Source organism: Neovison vison, chromosome 3, assembly GCF_020171115.1.
Source record: "Neovison vison isolate M4711 chromosome 3, ASM_NN_V1, whole genome shotgun sequence".
NCBI classification, from domain to species: domain Eukaryota; kingdom Metazoa; phylum Chordata; class Mammalia; order Carnivora; family Mustelidae; genus Neogale; species Neogale vison.
Window position 1 is genome coordinate 175,719,000 of NC_058093.1, and position 12,704 is coordinate 175,731,703.

General features: G+C 33.4%; 1 protein-coding gene across 1 annotated transcript in view; it reads left to right on the plus strand.

Moving 5' to 3' along the window:
- Positions 1–12,704, plus strand: part of SMCHD1 (structural maintenance of chromosomes flexible hinge domain containing 1) — a 149,686-nt gene that overhangs the window by 81,107 nt on the left and 55,875 nt on the right. Inside the window, exons 29-34 of the mRNA XM_044243330.1 lie at positions 1,520–1,687; positions 5,076–5,201; positions 7,393–7,472; positions 7,697–7,854; positions 9,135–9,250; positions 10,371–10,435. Of these exons, the coding sequence (XP_044099265.1) occupies positions 1,520–1,687; positions 5,076–5,201; positions 7,393–7,472; positions 7,697–7,854; positions 9,135–9,250; positions 10,371–10,435 (713 nt within the window). The remainder of the gene's footprint in view (positions 1–1,519; positions 1,688–5,075; positions 5,202–7,392; positions 7,473–7,696; positions 7,855–9,134; positions 9,251–10,370; positions 10,436–12,704) is intronic.

A 12,704-nucleotide genomic window follows, 5' to 3' on the forward strand; every position in this document is an offset into this window, starting at 1 on the left:
CTTTCCCCATCTGTTAGATTCCTATCAGCATGTAAACAAGCTGTTGTATCTCTTACCTTAAAAAACAAATTACCTGCCCCCCCCCCATCCCAGCCAAAACATCCTTTTGGCCCTAATTCCCCATCCATCTATTGCTCTATTTCTCTTCTTTCTACAGTATATCTCCTTGGAAGAGTTGTGTGTATTCTGTTCCCACACCTTTTCTGTCATTCTCAAGCAAGCCACTCTCATCATGTTTTTTTTGGCTTTTAGTTTTTTTGTATTTATACTATACTTAGTTTTTTTGTTTATATACTATATGCATTTTATACTATCAGTTTAGACTTCCATTTCCTCAGTATGCACTAAAATATCCTTAAATATTATACCGAAGCATTATCTCACACCTTTATCCTCCCAAAGCTCATTATTCTCAGCCAAGGTGACTTACTTTCTTCCTATTGTCATTTTACAACAGATATATACTATCTTGACCCACTTGCAAACACTTTCCCCAGTCTCTGCAGAAAGGAAATGGAGAAGCAGGCAGAGAGAGGGGGGGAAGCAGGCTCTCCATTGAGCAGAGAGCCCGATGTGAAGCTGGATCCCAGGACCTGGGATCATGAGCCATAGGCAGAGGCTTTACTGAGCCACCCAGGCATCCCTGTTTTACTAATATTTAATTTGTTTTCCAAATATTGAAAAATTCTGTGCCCATTGGGGTTTGGGTGGAAATTAATTTGAATTATTTTTGCAATGTCTTTATACAGAAAATGTTCTACAAACAGTTGTTTGAGAATATAAAACATGAAATTTTAACTCTGATTTTTAAAATCTGATGGAATGGATAAGTACTCACAGGAATTTAAGATGACAAAATTATTAAGGGTAATTGTTGGAATGTGAATGGTGTAGTGCTCCTGCCAGTATGGAATTGGTTTTTATGAATGCATCAGGCTAGTTTCATTGATCTGCATTAATAAGATGTGAAACAGAGATTGAGCAGTAACAGATTGAAGCCTCTCCCTTCTTGGAGATCACCTTATAATGGGAATAGTGGTCAGAAATGAGTGCAAAAAATAAAATGGGGTAATGGAAACAGTGCCATTGTATAGAGTGGACAGAGAATACCCCTCTGATCAGGGTATCCTATATGGGAGACTTAAAGAAAGGCCATGTAGATTGGTAAAGAATTTTGCAAAGAGCAGGAAAGAACAAGTGCAAAGAGTATTGGGCAAGCACTTTCTTTGCTGTTGGGGAATAAAAAGGAGACCATGTAAATGAGAGGGAAATTAGGAAAAAATAAAAAGGACTTAGCCAGAACCTTTTAGATGTCTCCCTCACAAAAAAGAAATTCAATTTCTCTTCTCAAGGAAATGAATTTCATAGTGTACCAGTATTGGTATGTGTGCAAGTTACTTGATACCGTTTTATGCAGAAACATGTCTATATGCAGTTGGGTAAATGACAACATTTTCTTGCCTTTTTTAAAAATTAAGCATAATACTCTATCTTTTCTTGATGTACTTTTCTTCACTAGGAAAATACACAAAGTATAAGTGTAAAAGGCATCAAATTTATTCCAGGCCCTCCTGGAAATAAGGATCTTTGTTTTACCTGGCGTGAATTTTCTGACTTTATTCGAGTGCAACTAATTTCTGGACCACCAGCAAAGCTTCTCCTTGTAGACTGGCCAGACTTAAAGGAGGTAAGTGACTCTGCCTTGTTTGAAAGAATTTACTATCGCATGACTTATTACTTTCAGATTATGAGTGGATCAGAATAGATATATTGTTGAAATAATAACAAGTAGCAATAATAATAAAAGGACAAAGTAATACGATTCCTAAGATTTTATTTATTTATTTGAGAGAGAGACAGTGAGAGAGAGCATGAGAGGCGAGAAGGTCAGAGGGAGAAGCAGACTCCCCGTGGAGCTGGGAGCCGGATGTGGGTCTCGATTACGGGACTCTGGGACCGTGACCCGAGCCAAAGGCAGTTGCTCAACCAACCTAGCCACCCAGGCGCCCAGTAATACGATTTTTAATACTTTATTATTTAATTTATCACTTGTGTTCTCATTTGTTAAAAAATAGTGTAATAACATTGTGGTGAGCACTATGTAATATACAGAAGTGTTTAATCACTATATTGTATATCTGAAACTAATATAACTGTTAATTTTACTGGAATTAAAATTTAAAAAAATGTTTTAAATGCTGTAATAATTGACACCTTAAAAATTTTATTACAGGGACAGCTGGGTGGCTCAGTCAGTTAAGTGTCTGCCTTCAGCTCAGATCATGATCCCAGGGTCCTGGGATTAAGCCCTATGTCTGGGTTCCTGCTCACTGGGGAGCCTGCTTCTCCCTCTCCCTCAGCCACACCTCCTGCTTATGCTCTCTCTTACTTTCTCTCTCTCTCAAATAAAATCCTCAAAAAATTTTTTAAAAAATGTATTATAGGAATTTTCAAATTTGTAAAAGTGAAAATAGCATAATGAACCCCAAGTTTCAGCAGTTACTTTTTTCCCCCAATTTCGTTTCATTGTTCTGTCATACTGTCTTAAATGTTTTCTCTGGAGTTTGAAAAAGCATATTAGATACCAAGTAATTATATGCATAAAACCTTGGTATACCTTCTTATGCAGGTAGTTAAATCTTAAATACTGATTTTGGAAATGTCTGTTAAATATGTTGAGTTTTAACTAAATGTTTAGAATTCTGATTTTAAAATGTTTAGATGTTGGTATTCAGTTTTGGTCTAACCGGGCTTTACCTATTGATATGATAGCTTACATTATTTTTTTTTTCTGATAACTTATTTATTTATTGGAAAGATTTTATTTATTTGACAAAGAGAGATCACAAGGCACGCAGAGAGTGGGGGTGGGGGGAACAGGCTCTCTGCTCAGGACTCGATCCCGAGACCCTGAGATCATCACCCGAGCTGAAGGCAGAGGCTTAACCCACTGAGCCACCCAGGCGCCCCATAGCTTACATTATTTCCTAAAGGAAAATGAGCTTATATCACCGTGGTAATGGGTGAAATTATACTGTTAAAGGAGCAAATCCTCTAAGGAAAGTTTATGTTACCTGTGTCTTAGTTTGAGATTGCCCTTTTTGATTTGTGAGTTTAAGATAAACAAGTGAAGGGGCGCCTGGGTGGCTCAGTGGGTTAAGCCACTGCCTTCGGCTCAGGTCATGATCCCAGAGTCCTGGGATCAAGTCCCGCATCCGGCTTTCTGCTCAGCGGGGAGCCTGCTTCCTCCTCTCTCTCTGCCTGCCTCTCTGCCTACTTGTGATCTCTGCCTGTCAGGTAAATAAATAAAATCTTAAAAAAAAAAAAAAAAGATAAACAAGTGAAGACTGTGAGCTTTAAATTTTTTTTTCTGTAATACTGTCTTGACTGAGAAGTTTTACTAAAAAGCCAGTGCACTTATTTTTATCTGGGAGCATTTATACTATATAAGTTAATATATTCTTTGTGCCCAGTGATGTCAATAAAGGATTTGTTGGTTTACTGTGTTATGAAATAATTGTTAACTTTTGAGGTGGAAAATTGTTGGCATGTTCATCTTTTAATATGACTTTGTGTTGGAGAATGTAAAAAATAATGACAGCTTAACTTAAATTTCATATTAGATTGATTTTCAGATGCCATAGAAATCCAGAAGTTTTTAAAACAAACTGATTTCTCACTTTGTTAGAGATATCATTATATGTAGATAAGGCTGTAAAAGTATCATTGAATATATAAGATTCCTAAAATTTCCTAATTAATTCTTGACCTACCTTCCTCCAACAGGATCTGAAGTGGATAAAGGGAACCGATTTAACACTAACATAAGTGGAAAAAAATATGTAAATGTTATATTAACATACACATCTACTCTCTCTTTAATCTTTACATGATGTATTTTTATCATTCTTATTTTATAAATGAAGAAACAAATCCTGAAACATTAAATTACATGCCAGTACTAATGTAATGCCCTGTCAGAGGGCAGATTTGTATTTATAAACATTTGATTTTGGATACTGATTTCCACTTTTTCCCAGATAATTTTACAACTAAGAGCTAAGGCTACAGATTGTTTATTAAAGAATATTCTTTAAAGTAGTTACTGTTTGATGGGTAGACAGTTAATGTGATTAGGAGTAAAGTACAATGATATGTTTGCATTTGGAAGCTGTCATCAATTTTTTAAATTCAGGCTTTTAATAAACTTCAGCAGATTGGAATATAGTCAACTATAGCCATGTAAACTTTGTGATGGTCAAGCATTTTAATCAAACTAGTCTCAAGGGTATCTTTTTAAAAAAAAATCAAGTCCTATCTGAAATACATTTTTAATTTTTTTCCCATTTTTAGCAACCTCCTAACATTATTTGGTAATCAACTACCTCCAGTAAAGTGGGGATTGGAGGAAGTAGAGGGAACATTATTGATAGGAGAGAGATGATAAATCAGCTTTACCTTATCGCTGGTCTGTTCTCTACCATCTTCTTTTCTTTTTTTTTTTAACTTTTAAAATCTGACCCATTAGATTGGAACTTTTATCAGGTTTCTTGCTGGACAATGTGTTTCCTTTGATATGTTCAGTATTAATAAGGTCAACAGGCAGATTCCCAGAATTAAATAAGCCTTACATAAAGGCAGGAAAAAACAAGAGGTGTTTTAAACAAGTTAGACAGTGAAGATTATCAGCGACTAGTCTATTTAAGGAGCAGTAGAAAGCTGTGGTAGAGTGCTGACAGTTGACAGAAGAGATAAACTATAAACAGCTAATACTACATCTGAGAACCTCAGATAATCTTTACTTCCTTCGAAGTCGTTCTGATATATAACTTTCAGGAATGTGTTAGAAGCTAGTAATGTCAAAGGCTTCCCCCCCTTTATTATATTGTTGATAATTTCTGTAAGAAGATGATAACTTGTAACAATATAATTGACTTTCAAAAGTTTAATTGGTGAAAGAAGCTGTTTTTAACTAGAACAGAGATAAATTAAATAATCATTTAGTAAGTGTACAAGTAGTAATTACATCATTAGACAGATTTGTTTAAGTGCTTCTTAAAATATTTTTATTTTAGTCCATTCCAGTGATTAATGGAAGAGAACTACAGAATCCTCTCATTGTTCAACTTTGTGACCAGTGGGATAATCCAGCACCTGTATCACAGGTTAAAATAAGTCTCATGAAAGCTAACAATTTAAAGGTAAGCTTTAAACATCCTTTACATAATTTTCATCCACCTAGAATTTTGGGTTTCATTGTCATGATAATGTTGTTAGATGTCATATTTTTAAAAATAGTCTTCTATAACCTTTATTATTGCTTATTTTAAATCTTAAAAAATTTTCATAATTATTTTGAGGAAGTCAAGTTTATATCTTTTAAGCAGTGTAACAAGGGGCAACAAGCTACAATTATGATTGAGTGGTTATTCTACAATACTAATAATATTTGGATTTCAGATTAGGATGAATAGATAATACTGAGAAGATGAGTAAAGACAAATATAATGACCTGCAGGATGGGTTAAGGAACAGGTATTATTTGGGAAACTTACAAGCTAAGGGTAATCAAGAAAAGTTATGTGAGTACTTATCTTCTAACATATCTTACTGAGAGCTACCAGGACCTGGGCATAGCTGCTAGACTTAACACTGAGTTGTATTCTGGAGTGTGGGGCAAGTGTGAATATGGCCATGTAACATTTGGGGGCAAACGTACTGCTTGATACCAAGAAGTCCAAGATTACTACATTTTTACATGAGCACTGGGGTAGCCAGCTGTTGAGGTTCTAGTGGGGACTTTGGGTGCCTCATACAGAACTGGAGGGCCTTCCTGTGAGGGGAAATGGGAGAAGCTGCCCATTGCAAAGTTATGTTTTGACACAGTTTGTCTTGTTGAAGGAAATTAATTTGTCCCAGTCAGGTTGTTCCCAGGTAACACAGAATTCCCTGGGGTTATATTCAGCTAGGCTTAAGTATGCCTCTACGAACATTTTATAATTTTAGTGGATGAAAACAGTTGATACTATGTAAATATGCAGTTCTTTAAAAGTAATCCATTAGTTCCGTAAGAATTCTAAAAGGGATTTCCAGGACCTGACAAGTTGATCTTAAATGTCGTATGGAAGATTAAGGTGCCAAAGATAGCTTGTAATCCACATGGACTTGTTTTCATAGTAATCAGGATCAGACATCTTAAAGACTGTTTTTTAAAAAAAAAAAGACTATGATATTGCTTGCTATTTAACCTGAAATAGAAGGCTTGCTTCTCTGCCTTGGTAACAAGAATTTATGACCCAGATGGAAGAAATACTTTGCAAAAGATGCATTGAGAGACGAGAGGATAGATAGGATAGGTACAAATATAGGATTTTTTATTCTGTCATTTTGATTACTCACTTTTGCCTTTTGCTTTTTGTTTGTTTGCGTGTGGCATAATTACCTATTTTTTAGGTTCTATTAAGCAGAAATGGGAATTAGGCTTAGGAGAGAGTCTGATACTCTGCTACAACTGTTTACAAATTCACTTTTGTTCTTATTGTTTGCTTCTAGAAGAGTTAAACTGATTATTTTCTACCACAAAAAAGAATATTATTCTAGTTTCTAGAGAAGCATTTGTAGAAGACAGAGAGATTCTTCTAACTGATGATTAGTACTATTGATTCTTAATTATTTGAAAGTGAGCTTGGTTTTCTCTAAGAGGGTCACACTGCAACAGAGATAGAAGGAGCATACTGAGTAAAAGTAAAGAGAAAGATGAAATAAAAATGGACATGGTATTATGATTTCTTGACTTAAATGTATATTTATATTTATTTCACCTGTGCCATTCCCCACAATCCCCAGTTTTAGAATATAACTTCAGTGTTTGTATAACCAAACCTCACTTGAAATATCAGTGTTATTGAAAGAGTGAACTTTGAATTCTGCAACTTAAAAACTGAAATACACCATATTGTAGTTTAATTGATGAAGCTGAGTGATGATTGTCCTTTGAGTTATATAATTACTCAATGTGTAAATAATCACATTATTTATGTAATTATAAATAAGTTATATAATTACTATAATTACATATAGTATAAATTATAAATTACATATAATATATAATATAAAAATATAATATAATATATAAATGATATATAAATAACAATATATTATATAAATATATAAATTATAAATACTATAATTACTATAAATGTGTTATGTAATTACTCAATGTGTAAATAATTACATTATTTCTCTAGTTCAGATTAGGAAATTAAAGATTATAGAAGTATGTGTAAATATAATTTTTAAAATAGTATTGGAAGAAAAGAACATTGTAATAAAGGAAAAGAATTTGATCTCTAGAATTTTCTAATTAACTGTTTTGTTTTGTTTTGTTTTTAGCTCACTCCTTCAAACCAACAGCATAAAACAGATGAAAGGGGCAGGGCTAATTTGGGAGTGTTCAGTGTTTATGCTCCTAGGTAAGAACCAAAAGTTTGATAGTTATTAGTATTACAGAGATTGATTTTTCTTATTTCTTGAAGTTAAGAGTAATAATTAGCCTTCTATTTAGTGTTAGAAAATGTAACTAAACAGGAATAGAGAGGTTTTTTAAATGAGTTAAGCTCTGTATAAACTGTCTTAGAATTTTTAAGTTATAATTAATGTAATTTGACTCCTTTATCTCTTTTTTCCCCCTTGTTAGAGGAGAACATATGATGCAGGTTAGAGCCATCTATAACAAGAATATCATAGAAGGACCTATAATTAAGTTAATGATTCTTCCAGATCCTGAAAAACCTATTCGTCTCAATGTTAAATATGACAAGGATGCTTCCTTTTTAGCAGGGAGTATTTTCACTGGTGAGTAAGTCACAAATCTCAAATTAATTTGTAATGATAATTTGCTTTTTACATTAATGGAATAAATTATCCTAGATGTTCAGCACGATAAAAAAGCAAACCTACAATAGTCTTTTAAATGGCAAAGAAAGTACATTTGACTTAGCTTTGTCTTCTTTCATCTCTGTGTCCTACATTCCCTTAATGGTCAAGAATAAACTGAAAGTTTTTTCATAAACTGAGAACCTGTTGTAATTGAGTTTGTGTTTGTCCATTCATTGGATTCTGAAATTCTGCAAAAAAGACATGAACTGCTAAATGACAAGAACTATGTGGGCTCTACTAAATAGATTGTAATGTCATCTTCAACCAAATAGAGCCAGGATTGCTTAACTTAATTTAGATGAAAATACATCACATCAGAATTTATGATTAAAGATATTTCAGACCAAAAAAAGTTTCCTAAATATCTGCTATGTCCAGGCACTATAATATTGGGCTCTTAGTTCCAATAATGTATATGACAGTTTCCAGTGAGTTCTCTCTAATGCAGGAGACACTTAAGTAAGCAAAAGATTTCAGTGGGATGTGGCCAGGTGCCAAGTCAATAGGAAATGGTATTTATTACAGGTAATTTTCTTGAAGACCTCTATTTCCCTAAATGGATGCATACCTATACATAGTTACAAGCAGATCAAAAAATTTAGATTAGAAAATAAACCATTTTTAATAAGTTACATATATATGTAGCCTTTATACTCATTATTTTAAATGTTTTAGGAGATAAGACCTGTTTCCTGTGATTAAAAAATTATATCCATCATATGGGTGCCTAATGAATGTTAAACATAAGGGAAATACTATATGTAATAATAGTTTAGCTGCTGTATCCTGTTGAAAAGCACAAGACAAGATAAACACTGTGTTCTCAGAATACGTAAAGCATAAGGATTTATGACCAATTGCCTTTACTGTAGGTTGCTGAGTATCCACAGTCTAACCTTTTTGGTCTTGCTTAGTAGAACTTGCAGCTTTGCAGACTGAAAATAAGACAATGGAATAATAATAGCAAAGATGTGTGTGTTAGATTTCTGGAGGAGATGTAACACTAAAGAGAGTTGTTTATCATGACTAGTATGTTTTTATAGACAGATTATTGTGGAATGCTGATTACTGAAAAGTTTTGTTTTCTTCAGAATCTCATTAATATTTAAACAAGATGTACATTTTAAGACATAGAATTATTTAACCAAATCTATTAAGTGAACTGGAAAATAATTTTTTAATATTCATCATGACAGATTTTATGATTACTGTTATTTCTGAAGATGACAGTATCATTAAAAATATTAATCCAGCACGTATTTCCATGAAAATGTGGCAGCTGTCTAACAGTGGGAACCGACCACCAGCAAATGTGAGTTCTGGAAAGCATTGTAGAAGTTAAAAGTAGCTCTTACATTTAACCTAAAATTAAATGTAACTTAATGTAAAAATGCACTGTGCATATGCTGGAGAAATAGACATTAACCTACTTCATCACTTGAGATTTTAAAAATATATCAGAATCTATCTCAAAATTAAGTGTTCATGCCTTTGAAAAAGAGTAGCCTACATTGTGATATTTCTTAAAATTTTTAAAAGGTATTTTACATTTTAAAATTATCCAAAGGATAGTGACATAGGGCAAAAAGCCGTGACTACCACTAAGAGATAATAGAGTAAATGAGATAGTAAAGAGATATGATTGATATATTTACAGGACAGAGAAGGGAGGATAGAGTGGCAAGAACACTTTGAGGGTCTAAAGCAGCACAGTCCAATAGAAATAGAATACATGTCATACACATGAAACTTATATTTTTCTAGTAGCTACATTAAAAATGTAAAAAGAAAATAAAATTAATTTTAATGTAGTTTTAACCTAAAATCAAATTAACATTTCAGCATGTATTCAGTATTTAAAATTTATTAAATAAATTAAATACACACGTAAAAGATTGTAAAATGAGATTTTACATTTGTTTATGTTATCTGTTCTTTAAAATTTCCTGTGTATTTAGATCTCTTTGAATCAGATATATTTCAAGTGCTCAGTAGTCACATGGAGCTATTATTCACTACCATCTTGGACTGTGTAGATCTAAAATAAATCTCAAATTTAAAACTAAACCATATCAGAATGTCTTAATTTAACAGTGCCCTTCAGGATTTATGATTCATTTCAATTATGTGTTTAGGAAACTAGCTTCCTAAATTTATACTGCCCCTTTAAGCTGTGGTTAACTTAAAACTATGTCACCACCATGGAGATCTATTGTGTGCCCTTTAATAATGGTATGTCATCATGTAATCACACTACTGAACCTTAAACTGTATTGTAGGAATGTATACATATAGGTGTATGTGTATGTATTTGTAAATCCAGATGTGATCTGTATTTGCATTTGGTGAAGGTAATACTAGTTTTCATCCTGAATATACTATGTTAAATGTGATTTCTCCCTCCCCACCTTCTCCCCTTCTTCCCTTTCTAGGCAGAAACATTTAGTTGTAATAAAATAAAAGATAATGACAAGGAAGATGGCTGCTTCTACTTCAGGTAATTCTTAAATCATTTCATATTTTTATGCATAATTTGTTACAAAGTGATTTCGGGCTTATGGTGTTTGCTCAACTTGGGAAAAGTAATTTGTGATTGAAAAGAAAATATTCTTCATATCTCTTAATTTTTCTCAGGAAGTATTTTTAGAAAATAGTATTTTATTTGTAAGCTTTGTAAAATGGTTTGGGGAAAGACTGTTGTGATATTTTATATTAGCTTTCAGAACTATGAAAGCCATCCAAAAAAATTACGTTATGTTGTCAGACCACTTTATTATTATATAGGAGAGTTCTGTAGTTCAAAACTTAAATGTTATAAAGTGTAAAACAAATTGAACTAGTTTTTTTATGGTTTACTTACATTACTTTGAATTGAATTCACTGGAATTGTTGCTTCTGTGTTCCAGACCTCTACTTCAAAATATGAAGGTTGGCTTTGAATAAACTATGTCCAAGATTTCTTTCATTTATTTTTTAAACATTGGGGTGCAGATGGCCCTTCTTTTCACTGCATCTGTATCTTTGGGGTAAATACCCAGGAGTGCAATGGCAGGGTCATAGAGAAGTTCTATTTTTAATTTCTTAAGGAATCTCCACACTGTTCTCCAAAGAGGCTGCACCAACTTGCATTCCCACCAACAGTGTAAGAGGGTTCCCCTTTCTCCACATCCCATCCAACACATATTGTTTCCTGTCTTGTTGATTCTGGCCATTCTAACTGGTGTAAGGTGATATCTCAATGTGGTTTTAATTTGAATCTCCCAGATGGCTAGTGATGATGAACATTTTTTCATGTGTCTGATAGCCATTTGTATGTCTTCGTTGGAGAAGTGTCTGTTCATATCTTCTGCCCATTTTTTGATATGCTTGTCTGTTTTGTGTGTGTTGAGTTTGAGGAGTTCATTATAGATCCTGGATATCAACCTTTTGTCTGTACTGTCATTTGCAATTATCTTCTCCCATTCCATGGGTTGCCTCTTTGTTTTTTTGACTATTTCCTTTGCCATGCAGAAGCTTTTGATTTTGATGAAGTCCCAGAAGTTTATTTTCGCTTTTGTTTCCTTTGCCTTTGGAGACATATCTTGAAAGACCTATCTCCAAAGAAGTCTTGAAAGACATATATTGAAGAGATTACTGCCTATGTTCTCCTCTAGGATTCTGATGGATTCCTGTCTCACGTTGAGGTCTTTTATCCATTTTGAGTTTATCTTTGTGTACGGTGTAAGAGAATGGTCGAGTTTCATTCTTCTACATATAGCTGCTGAGTTTTCCCAGCACCATTTATTGAAGAGACTTTTTTCTACTGTATATTTTTTCCTGCTTTGTCGAAGATTATTTGCCCATAGAGTTGAGGGTCCATATCTGGGTTCTCTACTCTGTTCCACTGGTCTATGTGTCTGTTTTTATGCCAGTACCATGCTGTCTTGGTGATCACAGCTTTCAAGTGGGAAATTTCCTTTTAACTTTGAGATTAAGTTTTGTTTCTTCAAATATATTAGTCTCTTAAATCTTGTAGAAAACAAGAGGTGCAATTATAAACATTGTTATAATAATACTAGCATTTATAATTGCCTGTGAATTTACCTTTATTGAGATCTTTGTTTCTCCATGTGGTTTCATGTTATTGTCAGTTCTTTCATCTCACTTTGTAGTATTTCCTTGAACATTTCTTACAGGCCAGGTCTAGTGGTAATGAACTCCCTTGGAATTTGTTTATCTGAGAATGTCTTAATTTCCCTCTCACTGTTGAAGGTTGGTTTTGCTGGATATAGTATTCTTGGCTGAGGGTGAGAAATCTGATTAGCTTCCTGAGAATCCCTTGTATGTAATGATTAACTTCTCTCTCATCTCACTGCTTTTCATATTCTCTCTTTGTCTTTTAAAAGTTTGATAATAATGTGTGTTGGTATGTGTCTTTGAATTTATTTTACTTGGAATCTGTTGAGCATCTTCAATATTTATATTCATGTGTTTCATCAAACTTAGGAAATTTTCAGCCATTCTTCAAATATTCTCTCTTCCCCTGGTGAGAGGGGACACTTGCTGGTGTCCCAAAGATCCCTGAGGTTCTGTTCCCTTTTATTCAGTCCTTTTTCCTTTCTGTTCCTCAGACTATAATATTCATTATCTTCAAGTTCACTAATTCTTTTTTCTTCCTGCTTAAATCTGCCTTTGAATACCTGTACTGAAATTTTCACTGAAGTTACTGTATTTTTCAGCTCCAAAATTTGTTTTTGGTTCCTTGTTAGGTTTTCTGTTTCTTTATT